At 42.5% G+C, this 22,344-nt stretch overlaps 1 protein-coding gene across 1 annotated transcript in view; it reads left to right on the top strand.

Annotated features, from left to right (window-relative positions):
- The window catches only part of LOC129817439 (protein stum homolog), a 39,618-nt gene extending 20,947 nt beyond the window's left edge, over nucleotides 1-18,671 (top strand). Inside the window, exons 2-3 of the mRNA XM_055872688.1 lie at nucleotides 14,191-15,691; nucleotides 16,203-18,671. Coding sequence (XP_055728663.1) covers nucleotides 14,191-14,405 — 215 coding nt within the window. The 3' untranslated portion in view covers nucleotides 14,406-15,691; nucleotides 16,203-18,671. The remainder of the gene's footprint in view (nucleotides 1-14,190; nucleotides 15,692-16,202) is intronic.
- The last annotated feature ends 3,673 nt before the right edge of the window (nucleotides 18,672-22,344 follow it).

Raw genomic sequence — 22,344 nt, 5'->3', positions numbered from 1 at the left:
AAAGGCATGTGGGAGACTCCCCAAAAATTTGGAAGGAAAATTCTTGAGGGAAACCTGTTTCAGTCTGCCAGAGATTTGAGAATTGGACGGAGGTGCACCTTCCAGCAGGACAATGACCCTAAGCATACTGCTAAAGCAACACTCGAGTGGTTTAAGGGGAAACATTTAAATGTCTTGAAATGGCCTTGTCAAAGTCCAGACCTCAATCCAATTGAGAATCTGTGGTATGCTGTACACCAACAGAACCCATCCAACTTGAAGGAGCTGGAGCAGTTTTGCCTTGAAGAATGGGCAAAAATCCCAGTGACTAGATGTGCCATGCTTATAGACACATACCCCAAGAGACTTGCAGCTGTAATTGCTGCAAAAGGTGGCTTTACAAAGTAATGACTTTGGGGGGGGGGGGGGGGGGTGAATAGTTATGCACGCTCAAGTATTCAGTCTTATTTCTTGTTTGTTTCACAATGAAAAATATTTAACATCTTCAAAGTGGTAGGCATGTTGTGTAAATCAAATGATACAACCCCCCCAAAATAAATTTTTATTCCAGGTTGTAAGGCAACAAAATATGAAAAATGCTAAGGGGGTGAATACTTTCGCAAGCCACTGTATTTAGCAATTTGGGTTATAATCCTTCCCTTATTCACAATCCTCCTTAATCTTCAACTCTTCTTCATCTCCTAATTGTCAAGAGGGGGTGCTGGGCTGGCAATAGGTCCATCTGTCTTTGTACCGATGCCACTGTACCGTATCTGGAGCATGGAGTTAGAGGAGCTGGAGTAAGAGTAATGGGATCTGTATAGTAATGATTTCCAGTTTCTCAGTGGAATGGCACACTGCATGCACCACGTAGCATCAACATAACATTGATCTCCACACTATCCTTCACTGAACCTAATGAGGGCTGTGGAGCCCAGGCCCACTGATACCTTTCATATCAGGCACATCTGAAAGGAGAGGACACAGGAGCGGCTCGGGACCCTGTTAAAAGAACTACTGCGCTGTTCTTTGCCGGGGCCATTCACTGACTGAGTCACTGTTATTATTTGATCATTTTTCTATTCAGTATCTGTTTCCCTAGAGCCAGACGGAGGCTACACCCAGTCTGTCTTAGTCTAATTACAGATACATGTATCCATGGTTATTGATCACAGATATTGACCGTCAAGCAAGTGACACTCCATGAGCTCTCTGGCCCGGGTACTAGTTATGACATGTCCGTCCTTAGTCTGTCTGTGTGGTGATTCAATGGCACTGAGTGTGTAACATTAGAAATGTGTCTCCCATGTGACATATCTGTGGCGTCCCAGTAATGTCGTTGTGTGCCTGGCTGGCCCAGATGTCATGGGGTGGTCGGTTCCACCAGTGAAAAAGAGCTGTCCTCCCCTCAGTCAGCACTGGCTGTAATGAGCATTGAGACTGAGACTGCCACCTGCCAACACACATTCCCAGTTCCCACGTCACCCAGCAGCAGCAGCTCTGTGACTAGCGTGTCACTTCAGGTTTGGTCTGAGTCTTGTTGTTGTGGTTGGACCCATGCCCTGGCTGGCATTGCTGTCTCATCAGCCAGTTTATACTAAACAGGCTACAGCATCTTCACACTCCCTTAACACCGCAAGGCCATCACGTCAACTGGGATGTCTCCAAGTCCCACGACTGAAATAAAATAAATACATGTAGCCACATTCACAGGAGCTGGGCTTAGTTTATATTTTTATTAGTATGAGGGATTGATCTTTGCGAGGCCCAGATTTAGACTGGTCTCTGTTGGGCTGCTGAGATGTCACACATCTCTTCCCCTCTTGAGTCAGTGAGCCATATCTAACACACCCTCTCCTTGTGTTTTCTGTAATTGCTAGTGGCATGTGCTGTGTACCAAATTAAGTTAAACAAAATCTTGTTAATTGGCACTGGATTTGATACGGCTGTAATTGAAATAAATATATTTGCTGAACTGACTAAATAAATTAAAATCTGCTGGCATGTTTGTTAGTACGTCACCCGCAGCTTTCCAGAGAGAGATAACCAAGCGGAATATTCATATTTATTTTTAATTAGGCTGCCCTGTGAGGAAGATCAGATAGTGTGAGGACAGAGGGATGGGGATTCATTGACTGAGGGAAATGGCATTAGTTTTCATCCCCTGTGATCCTTATCTGTTTGGCGAGGCTGGTCAAATTGGAATTCAGTTTCTCTATCAGCTTTCATACTTCAATCGAGATCAAAGACTGTTCGTAGAAATACCCTTCAAAGATATGCCAATGGGAATGTTAAAATTAGACTTTGGTATCTGCTATTTTAACTGTTCAGCACAGACCTATCCTTATTGTAGGCTGCATAAGGGTATCTAAAAGTAAATACAGTATATTCGATTAAACAATTAGATCAACTGTTCATTTGATTGGTCTTGATGGAGAATTAAAGAAAGGCTCCTCTTTTAGTTCATTTTCCTCTACCTTTGTGTCTTCCCATCGTTTACATCATGTCAAGCTGTTGTGGAGAGAAAGACAGAGAGAGAGACAGTTGGATAGTCATATAATGGCATTCTGACCATAGCAAACCATTACAATGGGATTCGCATAATGAAAAAGACAGCATCAAAAACAACTTAGGAACCCAATTGGAAAGCCCAGAGAGACTCTTAAAAGTAAAACCACAGAAGCCCCTAACCTGTTACATAGCAGTTTTTAGTGCTTATGTTTATCACAAGGCCTTCTGAATGGTTACATGGCCCCTATTGTATCCACTCCCATTGCACTCCCTCCCCATGGCACAGCTGCAGTTTCCATGACAGCAGCTAGAGCCTACCAGAACAGAAGGCTTTTCCTACCGGTCGTCTCCATGGATGGTTGTGCCTGTCTTTCTGGAGTAGGATGCATAACGGGGAGATTACGGGCTGTTTTAGTGAAAGCTAATTGCGTACACTTGAAACGACCACTCACATTTTTAAACCCAAGATGAAGTGATTGAAAATGAATAATGACATAGTACTGGGCTTTAGTAAACTTGGAGTACAAGCCATGACTGACATGCTTAGATTGAGCCCCTACATGCACAAGCATCAAATGCATGTCTAAGCTTCTCCCCCGCCAGTGATGAATAAGATGCTGCACTAAGACTTAACGTAACCTTGACATCTCTAGAACATGAGTCATGACATGAGTTGAACACAGTAGGGCATATGTAGTATCTTACAGTACAATAGTGGTGCATCCAACACATGGAAAAGTGAACTAGCTTTATTAAGACTGTGAGAAACAGAGAGAGAGATAAAAGTGAGAGAGAGAGAGAGTGTGAGAGAGAGAGAGAGAGAGAGAGAGAGAGAGAGAGAGAGAGAGAGTGAGAGAGAGAGTGAGAGAGAGAGAGTGAAAGAGAGAGAGCGTGAGACAGAGAGAGAGAGAGAATGAGAGAGAGAGAGAGAAAGGGAGAGAGAGAGAGAGAATGCGAGAGAGAGAGAGTGTGAAAGAGAGAGCGTGAGATAGAGAGAGAGATGCCATAGAGATGAAGACGCTTGGTCCTTAGTCCGGCACCACACCTGGCTTACATATCCTCATCCCAACAGAATCACAGAGGGTATATTTATGTTTCACGATTTAGATGAGTAAGATAATGTCAGGCACACTCCTTCCCTCTCTTCATCCATCCTGCTTTAATACTGTACAACAACCAGGTGGCCATTAGAAATGTAAATACACTGGGCCATAAAACATTTGCCGTCCGTGGTGAGTGGTTAAAGTGAGGTGTCAGAGTATGTACGGTACCAGCTGCATGCTGAATGATTAATGACAAGCCTTCTCTAAGAAATACACATGAGCCTTCCTTCCTAGAAGCAACTTAATCAGCTCCATCCGGACACATTCACATTTCCATTACTGAAAACAGAGGAAAATGAGGTCTGGGTACACATCACAAAATGATTCATAAGAGTACAGATCATATGATGCACGAGCTTCGGCTGCAAGCGGACATGTTGATGTGCTCCCCCAGTTTCTAATTGTGTTGACTGAACTCCCATCATGGCTTTGTGTCTTGGGTTAGAAAATAGATTCAATTGTGGGTTTATTCAGATGCAGACAAGCAGACACTAGGTTACGCTATTTGTGATCTTGGTTGAGTTGACAAATTGATCTTTGACAGTGGGAGTGCATTAAATGAAAAACTCCATGAGGAGCTCTGTTAGTCCATTTACTCAGATTAACTACAGGCTTTGGACCAATGCTCATGTTGTCCTTCTCTGCTCCACCTCTCTAGAAATAAGACTGTTGGTTGACCTGTTGGAGACTTATCACTGGTATCTTTGGCTGACCCCTATCAGGAGAATCCTGTTCCAGTCTCTCCCTTAGAATTGACTGTATTGTAAGCTAACATTGTCATGCCCTTGATAAAGTGGGGTCTAATACCAGTGGGAGAATGGCGTCTGTTGCCAAGTTTTTCTGACTCCTTTAGATGTAGAAATGTTCTACAACCCACCACAATTACAACAGATCAATAGGGGTTGATATGAGATACTCTCTTTTATAACACAGTCAATCAATCTAGTATATTTCAATTCATACTGGATCTCTTTCTGTTCTAGATTTTGGCCATTCAAACTAATACAATTAGACAGGTCATAAATTGTTGCACCTGCAGCCTGTTAGTGTCTGGTGGCGATGTCTCAGGCCCAGAGTGCCTTCTACGCTTGTCCTGGAGCTTGAGCCCCTGCTTATTATCATAAATTGAGGTCATTTATGATCATAGAATTGTCCATTTCGGGTCGGTGCGCCAGGAAGACTTTGAAAAATGCACCATCAGAGCAGACTACACATCTGCCATGTAACATCAAGGCTAATACCATGTCTCCCAGGCACACACACACACACACACACACACACACACACACACACACACACACACACACACACACACACACACACACACACACACACACACACACACACACACACACACACACACACACACACACACACACACACACACACACACACACACACACACACACACACACACACACACACCCACTGTTATCAAGCTGTCACAGACAGTTTGTTAGCATCTGGGGACCAAAAACACACAGCAAGGCACAGAGTACTGTATGTGGGTCATGCTTTGATGCAAGCCCAAATGTCCAGTATTTTTATACTCTGTTGGCTGTCCCAATATGTTAGGAAGGGACATAAAGATATAACCATAACAAAATGATGTTTATGTCTCTCTCCAGCTTGCTAGGGCATGGATGTTGTGGTATGCTGCCTCAATGAGAGAGAGAGAGCAGACCTGGGAGGAGGTTGAGCCCAGGCAGGCAGGGAGGCCCAGTAAGAGTGGGTGCAGGTTCCTGGGTGGATGATTGATGGGGTGTGTGCTAGTAATGTTGACAAACACCCTCACCTGCCTGGCATATGTAGGTCTAAAGTGAGTGGAGGTGGAGAAGGGATGGGAAGGGTGCGGTTGTTGTGAGGCAGGGGAGTGAAAAATGAAATCTTGAGTTGTGAATTGTTGGTATTATTGCAATAAAGATGTCTTTCTAAAAAAATAAAAAATAAGAACCCCCCCAAAGTATGCTTAGCAGAGGTCATTTTCTAATTCCATCCTGGCATATCCAATGGTCTCTGTCTGTATGGGTTAGCACAAGCCTGTGAATGCTTAAGGGTCCAGTTTACTCATGCATTTTTTGCCCAAGCCTTTGTATGTTTACTTTACAAAGACAGTGCATCTAAATATTGCGGGAAACTGACCTTTTTTAATCATTCTAAAAATACATCATGTACAATGGTCAATCATAAATGTGAAAAACTAAGCTTTGAGTAGCCCAGGCAAAAGTACCATTCAAATCATGAAGAACGAGCTTTTTAGGTTATCGAACACATTAGCACCTAGACTGAAGTGTGGAACAACATACGAGGCCCATTGGTGCTCAGTACTGTTGACACTGAGTTTGAGTTGTTAAATAGGGAGACTGCAAATAATAAAACCCCTCTTACTGTAGATCAAAGTAACTCTCTCTCTCTCTCTCTCTCTCTCTCTCTCTCTCTCTCTCTCTCTCTCTCTCTCTCTCTCTCTCTCTCTCTCTCTCTCTCTCTTTCTTTCTTTCTCTCTCTCTTTCTCTCTGGAAAGTAGAAGCATTCCCAATACTGGAGGGGAGACAAAACACACACATGAACAAACCCAAACAGGCAGGGAGAGAGAGATGAGTTCCCCTTTAATTCTGTCCCAAGTGGTCCTTTCCAAGGCCACTCGCAGTGAAAGTTCTCTCTCTCAAAAAAAAACAAGGACTAAAGGGGATAATTAACCTTCCACATTTTCAGTTGGCACTAAGTGCAAATGCTTCAGAAAATTACAGTCATCAGTGGCGTAATGCATAACGATGATGACACTCACCATACTCCTTGCTCTCACTCCACACACAGACTCTGTGCACGGGTGGGCGGGAGGAGGGAGGGATGGATGGATGGATGGAAGGTTTGATGGGGGTTGAAATGTTGCTAATGAGGATTGGCCTGGGTGTGAAGGCGTTATTAAGTCCTTGGAGACAGACTGTGGACAATGCTCTCAGTCTGTTAACAGCTTAGTGTCACAGATATAGAGGGGAGGAGGGAGAGGATAAGAGAAGAGAGAGACGGAAACAGAGAGACATCATTATGATGAAAATTCCACCAAGAGATTTAACTTTCGTTCGCATTTCTTGTCATTTTAGGATTCTTGAAAGATGGGACGATCTCATATTTTTTCCCCAAAATATTTGTATTCATAACATTTTAAATATATATTTTGATAGACCAAAGTACTGTATCAGCTATCACACCAATGCGAAGGAACAACCTAATTATGCAACTAACTGGATTTATGTCAACTCTGTCAGACACCATAAAAGGCATTTCATTTTTAAATGTATTGTTCAACAAGTGTTTTAAATGTATTGATTGTTTAATCATAACATTAGATTATTAAAATATGTAATACAAGTCTCGAAACATGTTTTTATTTTATAGTGCTATGTAATGCTCCAGGGCAAATTTTCTTAGCATTTTAGTTTTTCTAGATTCAGAGCATGAAAAAAACATTTAAAAAGCAAACATTATCTAGCACAGCAAATACTGAAATAGTTTAAGCATATGTTATTTTTTTTATTTTTTGAGGGGAATATTTTCAAAAAAGGGGGATCTTAAGGGCGTTAGCCATCAGTGACGGAGTTGACAACAGATACTCAAAATAGACATATTTTTGCCTCTGAAAACAAAAGTTTAATGCAAGCATTTGTAAAATATAGAAAATGGTTCATTTGAATATCCCCCCCAAAAACAACCATTCTATCAGATCTTTCAGCACTCTGATGGAGTTGACTATAGGCAAATATCTTACGGAATTGTATTTTTCATCTTCATTGAAGTGGTATACAAAGTAGCAATTTCGTTTTTCCTCTGTTGCTTTATGACTTTAAAACCTAATTAAAATAAACATATTTGAACCAAAATTCACATGCTATCTTAATCTATCAGGGAGCTGGAGTTGACCGTTTATGGTTGTGACATTGGTGATTTCAACATTGTTTGTTTAAATATATCAAAGTAGAGAACTTTACAGACCATGAGCGGTCTTGTTGTACTACATGTAATGAGGACATGAATAAGGGGTCCTTATGGTATACAGTGCATTCAGGAAAGTATTTAGACCCTTGACTTTTTCCACATTTTGTTACATTACAGCCTTATTCTAAAATGGATTAAATAAAAAATACAATCCTCATCGATCTACACACAACATCCCATAATGACAATTTTTTTGCAAATGTATTAAATATAAAAGACTCAAATACCTTATTTACATAAGTATTCAGACCCTTTGCTATGAGACTCGAAATTCTGCTCAGATGCATCCTGTTTCCATTGATCATCCTTGATGTTTCTACAACTTGATTGGAATCCACCTGTGGTAAATTCAATTGATTGGATATGATTTGGATAGGCACACACTTGTCTATATAAGGTCCCACAGTTGACAGTGCATGTCAGAGCAAAAACCAAACCATGAGGTCGAAGGAATTGTCCAAAGAGCTCCGAGACAGGATTGTGTCGAGGCACAGATGTGGGGAAGGGTAGCAAAACATTTCTGCAGCATTGGAGGTCCCCAAGAGCACAGTAACCTCCATCATTCTTAATTGCAAGAAGTTTGGAACCACCAAGACTCTTCCTAGAGCTGGCCACTTGGCCAAACGGAGCAATCGGGGGAGAAGGGCCTTGGGCAGAGAGGTGACCAAGAAGCCGATGGTCACTCTGACAGAGCTCCAGAGTTCCTCTGTGAAGATGGGAGAAGATTCCAGAAGGACAACCATCTCTGCAGCACTCCTCCAATCAGACCTTTATGTTAGGGTGGCCAGATGGAAGCCACTCCTCAGTAAAAGGCACATGTCAGCCCACTTGAGGTTTGCCAAAAGGCACCTAAAGACTCTCAGACCATGAGAAACAAGATTCTCTGGTCTGATGAAACCAAGTTTGAACTCTTTGGCCTGAATGCCAAGCGTCATGACTGCAGGAAACCTGGCACCATCCCTACGGTGAAGCATGGTGGTGGCAGCATCATGCTGTGGGGATGTTTTTCACCGGCAGGGACTGGGAGACCAGTCAGGATGAAGGGAAATATGAACGATGCAAAGTACAGAGAGATCCTTTATGAAAACCTGCTCCAGTGCACTCAGGACCTCAGACTGAGGCGAATGTTCACCTTCCAACACGACAACAACTCTAAGCACACAGCCAAGACAATGCAGGAGTGGCTTCGCGACAAGTCTCTGAATGTCCTTGAGTGGCCCAGCCAGAGCCCGGACTTGAACTCGATCAAACATCTCTGGAGAGACCTGAAATTAGCTGTGTATGGACGCTCCCCATCCAATCTGACAGCGCTTGAGAGGATCTGCAGAGAAGAATGAGAGAAACTCCCCAAATACAGGTGTTCCAAGCTTGTAGCATCATACCCAAGAAGACTCAAGGCTGTAAACTCTGCCAAAGGTGCTTCAACAAAGTACTGAGTAAAGGGTCTGAATACTTATGTAAATGTGATATTTACATTTTCTAGTTTTAAAAATTTGCCAAAATGTCTAAAAACCTGTTTTTGTTTGCTTTGTCATTACGGGGTATTGTGTGTAGATTGATGAGGAAAACAAACAATTTCATCCAGTTTAGAATAAGGCTGTAATGTAACAAAATGTAGAAAAAATAAAGGGGTCTGAATACTTTACTGTAGCTGACCCTGCTCATTCCTGATACTTTACGAAGGCACTGTAGTTCACCCTGCTCATTCCTGATACTTTACGAAGGCACTGAAGCTGACCCTGCTCATTCCTGATACTTTACGAAGACACTGTAACTGACCCTGCTCATTCATGATACTTTACGAAGACACTGTAGCTGACCCTGCTCATTCATGATACTTTACGAAGACACTGAAGCTGACCCTGCTCATTCCTGATACTTTACGAAGACACTGTAGCTGACCCTGCTCATTCCTGATACTTTACGAAGGCACTGTAGCTGACCCTGCTCATTCCTGATACTTTACAAAGACACTGTAGCTGACCCTGCTCATTCCTGATACTTTACGAAGGCACTGTAGCTGACCCTGCTCATTCCTGATACTTTACAAAGACACTGTAGCTGACCCTGCTCATTCATGATACTTTACGAAGGCACTGTAGCTGACCCTGCTCATTCCTGATACTTTACAAAGACACTGTAGCTGACCCTGCTCATTCATGATACTTTACGAAGACACTGTAGCTGACCCTGCTCATTCCTGATACTTTACAAAGACACTGTAGCTGACCCTGCTCATTCATGATACTTTACGAAGACACTGTAGCTGACCCTGCTCATTCCTGATACTTTACGAAGACACTGTAGCTGACCCTGCTCATTCCTGATACTTTACAAAGACACTGTAGCTGACCCTGCTCATTCCTGATACTTTACAAAGACACTGTAGTTGACCCTGCTCATTCCTGATACTTTACGAAGGCACTGTAGTTGACCCTGCTCATTCCTGATTCATTTAGGATTTTAGACAAATCTGACGGAGTTGACCAAATCTCTGAACATATTCTTTAGGAATCACAGTTTTGAGAGAAATATTATTTAAATTCAGAGAGCACTATTGTAAGAAACTTCATAAGGCCCTTTTTCAGTTAATATTAATTATTGCCTGTTTTAGGAGAGTTCGACATTGGGATCCTTTGCTCTGGACAAGGGCATTTCAGAGCATAGAGCTGACATTAATTAATAATATTGAAAATATTTATAAAATTCCAAAATCAAATTTCCCCTTATAAAATCCCCCTAAATGTAAGCCCAAATAATGCAACAAAATATTTTTTTTTCAATAAAAAATGTGTTTTCCCTGCCGGATAAGGATTGTCCCGGTTTTCAAGAATCCCCGCATTTCTAATTTATTGTGTTAATGACAGCTCTAATGATATATGTTGTTATAAATTACATTTCAGAAAGCTCTTATATCTGTGACCAGATGCTGTACTAATGGTTTTAGGCATTTTGCAGTGAGTACCAATAGTCATAACATTTGTGGGTGGTACTTGATAGCTGCAGTTGGAGTGTTTGAACAAAAATCCCCCCCCCCCCAAAAAAATATATTTTTTGTATTTTTTTCATTAGCCCTCTGTTGTATACAGTCCTAAAATGTTTTGCATGTCAGCAGTCAAGTTGATGCCCTCACATTCCTGTGTGTGCTCTGGTTGTATTTAGAATTACTGGGAGGAGACTGTTTTCTGTTATCTCTCATGAATTTATATTTTTTACTCTCCAGAACCATGGCATAATTTAGATTTTAATCACACTCATCTGACTATCTCTAGATCGGTTTGTAACTGATTAATTTACAGCAGGATATAGTCTTGATTTGAAAAGGACAGCAATTAAGCAGCATGCTAAGTCGGTCCGAAATCAACTGACCTGCCATGTTCAATCTCACATACATAACCCTCTAAATGATTTGGATGACATCCTAATATCAATCAATTAAAGAGCATATTACAAAGATTAAGATGATGGTCCTTCTAACATTTGGTGTAGAATTGATTTTTTTTATTTTTTTTTATTTCACCTTTATTTAACCAGGTAGGCAAATTGAGAACACGTTCTCATTTACAATTGCGACCTGGCCAAGATAAAGCAAAGCAGTTCGACACATACAACACATAGTTACACATGGAGTAAAACAAACATACAGTCAATAATACAGTGAAAATAAGTCTATATACAATATGAGCAAGTGAGGTGAGATAAGGGAGGTGAAGGCAAACAAAATATATATATAAATAAATAAATAAATATATAAAAAGGCCATGGTGGCGAAGTAAATACAATATAGCAAGTAAAAAAAATAACACTGGAATGGTTGGTTTGCAGTGGAAGAAGGTGCAAAGTAGAGATAGAAATAATGGGGTGCAAAGGAGCAAAATAAATAAATACAGTAGGTAAAGAGGTAGTTGTTTGGGCTAAATTATAGATGGGCTATGTACAGGTGCAGTAATCTATGAGCTGCTCTGACAGCTGGTGCTTAAAGCTAGTGAGGGAGATAAGTGTTTCCAGTTTCAGAGATTTTTGTAGTTCGTTCCAGTCATTGGCAGCAGAGAACTGGAAGGAGAGGCGGCCAAAGGAAGAATTGGTTTTGGGGGTGACCAGAGAGATATACCTGCTGGAGCGCGTGCTACGGGTGGGCGTTGCTATGGTGACCAGCGAGCTGAGATAAGGGGGGACTTTACCTAGCAGGGTCTTGTAGATGACCTGGAGCCAGTGGGTTTGGCGACGAGTGTGAAGCGAGGGCCAGCCAACGAGAGCGTACAGGTCGCAGTGGTGGGTAGTATATGGGGCTTTGGTGACAAAACGGATGGCACTGTGATAGACTGCATCCAATTTATTGAGTAGGGTTTTGGAGGCTATTTTGTAAATGACATCACCGAAGTCGAGGATTGGTAGGATGGTCAGTTTTACAAGGGTATGTTTGGCAGCATGAGCGAAGGATGCTTTGTTGCGGAATAGGAAGCCGATTCTAGATTTAACTTTGGATTGGAGATGCTTGATGTGAGTCTGGAAGGAGAGTTTACAGTCTAACCAGACACCTAGGTATTTGTAGTTGTCCACATATTCTAAGTCAGAGCCGTCCAGAGTAGTGATGCTGGACAGGCGGGCAGGTGCAGGCAGCGATAGGTTGAAGAGCATGCATTTAGTTTTACTTGTATTTAAGAGCAATTGGAGGCCACGGAAGGAGAGTTGTATGGCATTGAAGCTCGCCTGGAGGGTTGTTAACACAGTGTCAAGAGAAGGGCCAGAAGTATACAGAATAGTGTCGTCTGCGTAGAGGTGGATCAGAGACTCACCAGCAGCAAGAGCGACATCATTGATGTATACAGAGAAGAGAGTCGGTCCAAGAATTGAACCCTGTGGCACCCCCATAGAGACTGCCAGAGGTCCGGACAACAGACCCTCCGATTTGACACACTGAACTCGATCAGAGAAGTAGTTGGTGAACCAGGCGAGGCAATCATTAGAGAAACCAAGGCTGTCGAGTCTGCCGATGAGGATGTGGTGATTGACAGAGTCAAAAGCCTTGGCCAGGTCAATGAATATGGCTGCACAGTACTGTTTCCTATCGATAGCGGTTAAGATATCGTTTATGACCTTGAGCGTGGCTGAGGTGCACCCATGACCAGCTCTGAAACCAGATTGCATAGCGGAGGAGGTATGGTGGGATTCGAGATGGTCGGTAATCTGTTTGTTGACTTGGCATATTACAAAGATTAAGATGATGGTCCTTCTAACATTTGGTGTAGAATTGATTCTCTATGACCCCCCATGTAAACCTACCATTCTGATCATATTATTAAATGGGCTCACCATCTGAACAAGCCAAACTTGGCACAGGACCAGTGAACACAAGGACTGCTAGTTCCCTGCTGCTGCCAATAGATTTTTGGGCTCTTTCCCTGTAAATGATGTTTATCTGTGTTTGGAAGAAAGGCTATTCTTAGCCTGATTGGCCCGTTGTAAAGGAAAGCGAGGCAGATCTCTGGCACTAAGTACTCTATGTGTCTCGTTGGATTCTCGAGTATGATTAATGGCATGTCTCATTGATAAACCAGATTAAAATGAAACATAGTGGAAAAGGGGAAGGTTATTTATCCGTCCACTTACTTTAGTTCCTATTTAGGGGAAGTAGCCCTGATTTATTTGACGATTGAGAATAGTTCATATTGTGGAAGCACTGATATTTTCCTCTTAATTGTGGTTCTCCTCCTGGCAAATGACCCAGCAATGACAGAGAATATATGTCCCTTGCATCCATCCATTTTTTGGGGGGATTATCTGTTTGATTTCCCCCAAAAAAGGTAGACTGTGACTACTGCAGAATCAAGCTAGTTAAGCGGGCATTATCTTTGGAATTCCTTTTCCTCTCCTTCCTAAAGGCTAATTTAGGGACGGGTGTTGTAAATTAGCATTAGCTATACACACACACACACACACACACACACACACACACACACACACACACACACACACACACACACACACACACACACACACACACACACACACACACACACAGACACACACACACACACACACACACACACACACACACACACACACACACACACACACACACACACCACACACACACGCACAAACAAGAAGTATAAACACGCACACACACACACACTGTGGTCCCTATTCAAATCAACCATAAAATATGTTGATGCTAATAAAACACTATCCTAGTCACATGAGACAGCTCCAACCCAACCCTCTGGCCTAGAACTGTAAATAATATGTAATTTAGCTTTAGATCCAGGGCTGTGTGTGTGTGTGGGGGGGGGGGGGGTCAGGACCTGTATGAGTGGACGATAGAGAGGGTTTGGTTCAGATCCCCAAAGGCACAAGGAGTTGCAGCAGTCTCAGCCGTATATTCTTCAAGCTTATTATTCAATCTTAGCCTAATTGACTGAACAATGTGTTGGGCCATAAGTCAGTTTACGTAGTGTTACTCTGCTGCGTAAGAATTCATACTGTATTTTAAACTGCCTTTTCTCTTTGATCTCCTGTCTTTGTGAATTTTCTTTGTCCCAAGTCCTAATATGTGTGTATGTTTGCGTGCGTGCATTCGTGCCTCTGCGTCTTCTTTCTGCAGGTACGTTCGTGTCTGCCTTCACGGTGCTGTGCGGAGCGCGGACAGACCTGCCTGACCGCCACATGTGCTGTGTGTTCTGGCTGAACATCGCAGCAGCCTTCATCCAGATCCTCACAGCCATCGTCATGGTGGGCTGGATCATGAGTATTTTCTGGGGCATGGACATGGTCATCCTGGCAAGTATGTGTCACTCTGTATTATGCATTTCGACGTGATTGAGGTAACTTCAGAAAGTCTAGTGGATTAAGTTTATTATTGTGTATCAAAGGTCTACACGGGACATTTTCCAGGAGACCATCATAAGACAGGTTAGAAAAGGTCCAGAAGGTCATATGGGGACCCCACACATGAACTGAACACACATGTACTAAACACAGAGTTCCAGCTGATGTCAGCAGGGAGGCGTTATACGGTGCCTAGATGCAGGCAGAACAGATACAAACATTCCTTTGTCTAATTTAAAAACTTGCCTGACATGAACTAATGCATTTTTGTGTGTGTGGGGAGGGTGTGTATGATGATGATGTTGTTTGTGTGTTGCGTCAATTGATTTGATGTATTTATGTGGAAGCAGCAGCACTCTTATTGTCCAAGTCAAAGTAAATAATATCATATCTATGTTCATGGGCAGGGTTAGGAGTTTTTCTTGACCACATGACCTGTCCAGGAAAAGCTCCTGGTCCTGTTCATAGAGGGTTGTGTATGATATCCTCCCTATACACTTTGCAGCCACAGCCCCAACAGATAGACAGGTTTTTACATGTGGTTTGATGGGTGCTGTAATTATCTCTCTCTCTCTTCAACGCTCACTGCAGATTGAATTGCGTTGCTAAAAGCACTTTTATGAATGTGAATTTCAAAATATCTCCATCTCTTTAAGAGGAAATTACCAGAATAGATATATTGGCTCACATTGTGCATGAGATACTTGGCATATAGATCCCGTTCTTCCGCTTGTACTATCTTGTGTCTGCTTTATGTTATCACTTGAGGCAGTTTCATTCAAATTAACCATGCTCTATAGCTACAGAGTTCTCCCCATTGGTTCCACTGATGCTTCTCAGATTGCCTTGGATTTCATTATTAGAGTTCTCTCTCTCCGTGCCACATAAGGGGATGGATTCCTTTGAATCGTGACAATTGCTATTGTTTGCAGAGAGCAGGCCTTTGTCAGGATAGCAATGTGGTATTAATTGCTGTGAGCGTGAGAGGAAAAAGCTGCTCCCAGAACACTGTTGAGCGTCTTCATGTTGTTATTATTAATCCTGTTATTGAATTGAACCACTGAGCTCTGGATCCTGTCTTCTAACTAACTTCTCTTATTTTCATATCGAAGAGGGTTGTTTTCAACAGTGTTTGTTGCTACAGTAATCTTTCTCTGGACATTTTCTAGAACATGCTGTTCCACTGTGTAACATGCAGCTTCTCACGGTCGAAATATTAATTGTTCTCATGTTTCTTTTCTCTGTTACTCCTCCTAAATGGATGAAAGTTTCTGATGGTAGGTACTGCATGCGTAGTACTACACAGCTGCCTCATCTCACTCGCTGCCACCATTGCTTTTTCCTATTCCATCAACTCTCCATCTCCGTCTATGTGCCTGTGCCTCCACCACCTCCCCTCTGGCTGTATCTCACACTGTTTGGGTTTGATGTCCTCCGTCGTGCTCATTATAATGGTCCCCTGAATGTCCTCAGCCCTGTCCCAGTCCGAGCATGCTTTGCAGCTTGTATCGTCACAGATCAGCGAAGACACTATGCTTCTGAGCTGTTCTGGATCTGCAACTGAGATCAGGACTCTGCCTCAGCATTGCATGTCTGGGAAGAGTTTTCTAAATAATTTTCCAATAGTATATATTAAAATGTAATTCTCTTATATCTTAAAGTTTCACTTGGAAACATTATGCCCTACTCAGTTTACTCAGGTTATTCAGGGGTCACTTATACCCCAGGCTGTTGCACTCAGTTTATTCAGGTGATGTGTAACCTCACTGCGCCCTCTCTCTCCTCCAGGCTATAGGGATCAGAGGGTTCCCCAGCAGGTTTAAGGCTGGCCCAGCCCAGCTCAACGTGAAGCCTTGATGTACAGTTGTCTCCTAACACAACATCCCCCTTGGGGGAGAGCCAAGGCAGGATGATATTCACAGGCTTAACCCCACCCTACCTACTGTACCGTATGCTGCTGCAGCTCCACTTCACAGCTCAGTGGTAGAATGAGGAGCACGTCAACATTGATGGCGAGGTGTTTTCTACATGTGCCCAAAGTGTTCTGTGAAGAAAATAACAGAATGAATTATGAATATGTGCCAACTGTATGTACAATACTATACTGTGTGCTAAGGACTATCCATCCTGTCTGGGGCACTAATTCAGTGTTCAGAGGTTTTTATGAAAAAAATGAAATGTGCAGTTTATTCCTCTGTGTATATTATCAGCTGTTGAACCACACTCTTATTATGACTAGTAGACTTCAGTAGACTGAAGATGGTACCAGTGCCTGTCAAGCCCGCCAGGATTGTAATAGTATGTTTTTAAAGGTCCAATGCAGCCGTTTTTATCTCAATATCAATCATTTCTTTGTAACAATTAAGTACCTGGGCCTCCCGGGTGGCGCAGTGGTCTAGGGCACTGCATCGCAGTGCTAACTGCGCCACCAGAGTCTCTGGGTTCGCGCCCAGGCTCTGTCGCAGCCGGCCGCGACCGGGAGGTCCGTGGGGCGACACACAATTGGCATAGCGTCGTCCGGGGTAGGGAGGGTTTGGCCGGTAGGGATATCCTTGTCTCATCGCGCTCCAGCGACTCCTGTGGCGGGCCAGGCGCAGTGCGTGCCAACCAAGGGGGGGCCAGGTACACGGTGTTTCCTCCGACACATTGGTGCGGCTGGCTTCCGGGTTGGAGGCGCGCTGTGTTAAGAAGCAGTACGGCTGGTTGGGTTATGCTTCGGAGGACGCATGGCTTTCGACCTTCGTCTCTCCCGAGCCCGTACGGGAGTTGTAGCGATGAGACAAGGTAGTAATTACTAGCGATTGGTTACCACGAAAATTGGGGAGAAAATGGGATAAAAACAAAAAATAAAACAATTAAGTACCTGACTGTAATAGTTTTCCATTAAAATGGTCAAAAAGAAACAAAAAGGGCTTCTTAGCGAAGGGCAATTACTCAAGCAAGAATTTCGCTAGGACTGTCTGGGAGTGGTTTGAGTAGGGAGAGGAAAACTGAAAATTAGCTGTTATTGGCAGAGAGGTTTGGAACTCTCTTTCTTATTGGTCTATTAACTATTTTAACGCATGGTGATGCCACCATGGAAGGCCAAACCTTCATCCCACCAAAACAGGCTGAAATTTCAGGCAGCCATTTCAAACAGCTCTTACATTGAAAGAGCATCATCATAATTCTTACGAATTCACAGTATTATTCCAACCTCATAGTGTGGAAATATATATAAAACACAGACAAATCAAATTTTTGACTGCACTGGGCCTTTAAAACTTATGGCATATGGAGATGCCCTTGTTTTATATACAGTAATATTCTGCATGGATACCTTTGTATCGTTCTTCAGATATGTCTATCATATATAAAGACTACTCACATCACAGGCACACACATTTATAGCCTTCTGTGACTTTTGTACTACTATTTATTGGTTGTTGTTTTTGTTGTTTAATGTCAGTGTATTGTTCAGTGAATCATTCTGGGCCAGTTGCCATAGATACTGTCCATGAATTAAGTGTCTGTGTGTACACGTGGGACTAAAATGAATGTAATTGGTTATTATTGCCTCATGCAAATGGCAGGAGAAGCGTGAGACACTACTACAGCGACCAGTTGTGCTGTATGATCCATTTAAATAGTGGTATTATTAAGCTAGAAATAATAGAAAAGTGAAAAAACATAGATGGTAGCATACGCTTTGATTGTGTTTTGAAGACATCTATTTTTTAAACAAGTTTATTACAGTCAATTCCCTTAAATAGCCTACAGACCCAGGCGAGAACTGACAGGAGCTTGAAAAACGTGTCAGAGGAATGTAGCTAACGCAGTCTGACAGATATTATATTTTGTTCAGATAGATACTTTAAGTTATGCAGTTTAATCTTGTACTTTGTCAAGATTCAAGAATGGAAGCATTCGTCAGTGGCTTGTGTTTGAAGAAGAGTGTGTGATGAGTTTATTTAAGTATTACGGATTACAAAAGTATAAAGAAAAAGATTTAGCTCCAAACATTGATATGTCACATTTCATATTCCTGCACTTGAATGCAATGGATTGTGAAGAATATAAAATCCTCATTGGAGACTGCGACTACTTTCACAAAAGGAGATATTCAATGTATTTGTGAAATTTAAAGACCACTTCTAACTGTTCAATTATTTTACAGAATAAATGAGATGATTGCAACAAAAAGCTGTAAAATCACATTGGTGTACAGAACATCAAATATAAGTGACACCCTCATTAAACAAAGTATGTCATGAAAAACTCTGTTTTTGTACTGAATATGTGGAAGTTTTAACAGGCTCTCTCTTGACTTCATTGTCCAGAGCTTTTACTAGACCATTCCCATTGAACCAGAGCTGTTACTAGACCATTCCCATTGAACCAGACTGTTAATAGCAGATAGTTAACCAGATTTCCCCCTCATAAGCAGACCTACTGTTGAGAGGTTTCTGGTACTTCTCCACTTGCTACGACAACAGCACTTGAACAAAGGTGCCATTGGGGGACACAGAGGTTTTGAGGGACGGGAGGATAACGAGGGAGGGGTCAGCCATTGTGCAGAGCTGAGCGGGAGAGGTGATAGAGAGACAAAGCTGCCTGCGCGCTCTAGTGGTCAGTACAGGGCCCAAAAGTATTAGAAAACCTCGGTATGGCTTGTTGTGGGTAGGCAGACAATTGTCCTAAGATCAATTGTCTAAGGTTTATGATGGAATGCTGTATAAGAGGGTATTTACGTAGAGCAATTTGTCTTTTGCTTCTCAATTTTATTGTTGAAAATGCAACCAGACTGTAAAACAATGTGTCATTGATGTAGCGTGCAGGATAATGGTTATCCTTGGATATTCTTTTTTTCACTGCTTCAAAGCAGCAGACAGACAAACATCATCTCTATTGAATCAACAGTAAAAAGGATATTGTTAGAGTATTTGTCTTTAATATGTCTTGGAAGGATTCCTTCCCTCTGATAGCAGGCTATTGGATCCCTTTTCTCCAAATGTGGAATTCTCTCTCCTGGTTGAACAGACATTTCATGTTGGATCTTGTCAGACAGCGACAGACAGTACACAGCATTCTATTAGTGATTAGGAGACAGTAAGGTGACGGTAAGATGGTGATACACCAAGACGGTAGAGATTTGATCCCAGAGCCTTCGTGGGAGAAGAACATTAGTCTATTGTTTCAACCATGACATTACAGGCCAGTAGGGGGTGCTCTGAACTTTATAAAACGACTAAGAGACTGCTCATCTTAGCAATGGTGCCACTGAAAAGCTGGCTACGCTGATCTCTAGTAGAGACTTCATGGTTTTAACTCAAGGTGCCTCACGTTACTGGTTGACACAGATGCCTAATGTCATTCATTTTCACACATCACCTATCTGATGGTCCTACCTCTCAGCGGGCTGTTCATTTTCTGTCTCAGAGAATGTGAGTGAATGTAAGGTAATGGGAGACAGTGCTTCCTCGATCCTTTGGATATGATGAGGACACAGCTCTGCTTCTAGTCTGAGGGTTATCAGAGGTATGACATACACTTCCACTGTGTTTCTGTAAAGTGGGACTCCAGCATCCCACGCTCTCTGTTTCCTATGATACTGTTGGCTGAGGAATGTACAAGAAGCCTTCTCACCATCACCAGCTGCTCTGTTTCTCAGTGACATCACTGAATAAACAACACATTATGTAAAGTAAAGGTAATCCTTTGTGATGTATGCTGTACATAATTGTTTGGTCTATCGTCAGAAGCCGGGAAGCCCAAAATGTTCTGACTGTGGCATGCATCTTGGGCAATTTCTACCATGGACGTGATGTCCCTCACACTAATGCAATCAGCTAGGACTGTTGAATTGCATTAATGACATTTGTTAAAATGCAACCTCTACAAATTTACCTCATGGATTGCTCTGTTGTTTGATCGGGTGATTAATTGATTTCACTTTCCAGTAGGGGACCGGTGATTCATACAGACCAGCGATAGACCTATCCCAGGGGCTAATTGGGCATGTCGGCACGGTGATCCATAAACATCTTGGGCAATTCCCATAACCTGATTGACAGAACTGTACTTCCCAGCAAAATGTATGTGCAAACTAACTTCAAGACATTAAAAAAGTACAGTGTTTGAAATTCTCTGAACATATTACACCCAGTTCAATTGATGACAGCTGACCACAGGAGGTTGGTGGTACCTTAATTGGGGAGAACAAGCTCGTGTCAATGAGTGGAGCAGAATGAGTGGAGCAGAATGAGTGGAATGGTATCAGATACATTAAACATATTGTTTCCAGCTCTTTGATGCTATTCCATTTGCTCCGTTCTGGAAATGATTAGGAGCCGTTCTCCACTCATCAGCCTCCTGTGCAGCTGACATGTCATCCTTACCCCATGACTGAGATTTGCTTTATCACTTTCTGTCATCTGTCGTCATCTCTGGCGATCAGCCCTGAGCCTTTTTATATCGACACTTCCCGAGATGACAGGCAGAAAGGCTTACCCTGTTACACATACCAGCCGTTGGCTACAGTATATTGTGACGAATATGGATGGGGAAGAGAGGGAGGAGAGAAGAAGAGAGGATGTATGGGTGGGTTTCCTGCATGGCCCCTCTCCAAGCCTCCCTCTCCCCAGGCCAGAAGCGTTGTTCAGGCTCCCTGCCAACCGCCTGACTCAGGCCAAGCATTACTAAATAAGGCAGTCCTCTCCTCCTACTTTGGGGAAAAAACACACGAGCAACTTAATAAGATCATCATCATTCTCCCACGGCCACACCACCTCCTCTCACACTTCTGCATTAGTTCTGTTTTTAGTGTTCATGTAGTGCTTATTTTGAGCTGTAACTCTGATGCACGCAGAGAATTATACTGTTTGTGGAAATGTAGTGCTTCTCATGCCCCTGACCTTCCATCTAACAAATAACATCTGCTTGTCATGATGTAGTTTGGCCACTAGAGAACAGCAATTCCATCACCCAAACAAAAGAGCCTGATCTGAAACACTGATCTGAAACACTGATCTAAACACTGATAGATTTGGTGCTATTTCGGTGCTGTAACCATTTCAGCGGAAATCAACCGTTTGTTATACAGTAATTGACCACATCATAGAATTAGATTATTCTCTATTTATACTTTCAGTGCTTGGGATTGTTGACATTATATTTTTATTTTAGCTAGTGGCCAAGCGGTACATACATACGAACAACACTTTTATTTGCTACAATGCCATGTTGAAAATGACCCTTGTAATGAGCTGATGACTAAGAGGAGACATAAATAGACAAACATGATTAATAAACAAACCCCTACAGCACCAGCAAATGATGTATTTGTCTTTACATGTCAAGTGGCAGATTCATATATGTATAATTAAGACCTTCCTCATCTAGGGTTGGGGTTCTTCTAAACGTGTTGATGCTTGATTGTTGTCGTGTTTCCAGGTGCTGGTGGCTCCATGCCTGTCAGTTGTCACGTGAACAGTTGGTGTGAGTGTTTACTCTCTGACCATAATCATGTTCTGGTAAAAACAACACTACCTAGAACAGGTATATTCTTAGACAATACCCCATGTAGCGAAGAGGCCTTAGGGGTGGGATGATGTACTTCTCCTCTCTGCGGGGAGCTCTGAAAGCATGCCTCCATGTACCTCCTTAGATTTACCTGATCTGATTCCAAGTCGAATGTGGCTACATCTCCCTGTGCTTGTGAGATCTGGTTGGTCAAATGTCTATACATGCTCTGAAAATAGGTCAAGCAGAACAGGGAGATGAGGGAGACAGGGAGGGAGATTAGTCTCATATGACATGATGAAAAGATTAAGAGCAGACTGTGTGAAATGTGCTTGACAAGAAGCCCATGTGGAATAGCTACACTTACCTGTGTCGTTACCGTAGCAGAGAGCACGTTGTACATTAAAATAAAAAGCACACACACATGGTA

Source organism: Salvelinus fontinalis, chromosome 20 (genome assembly GCF_029448725.1).
Source record: "Salvelinus fontinalis isolate EN_2023a chromosome 20, ASM2944872v1, whole genome shotgun sequence".
Lineage (NCBI taxonomy): Eukaryota > Metazoa > Chordata > Actinopteri > Salmoniformes > Salmonidae > Salvelinus > Salvelinus fontinalis.
Note: the sequence above shows the minus strand (reverse complement) of the source record. Positions and strands in the feature narration are given on the sequence as shown.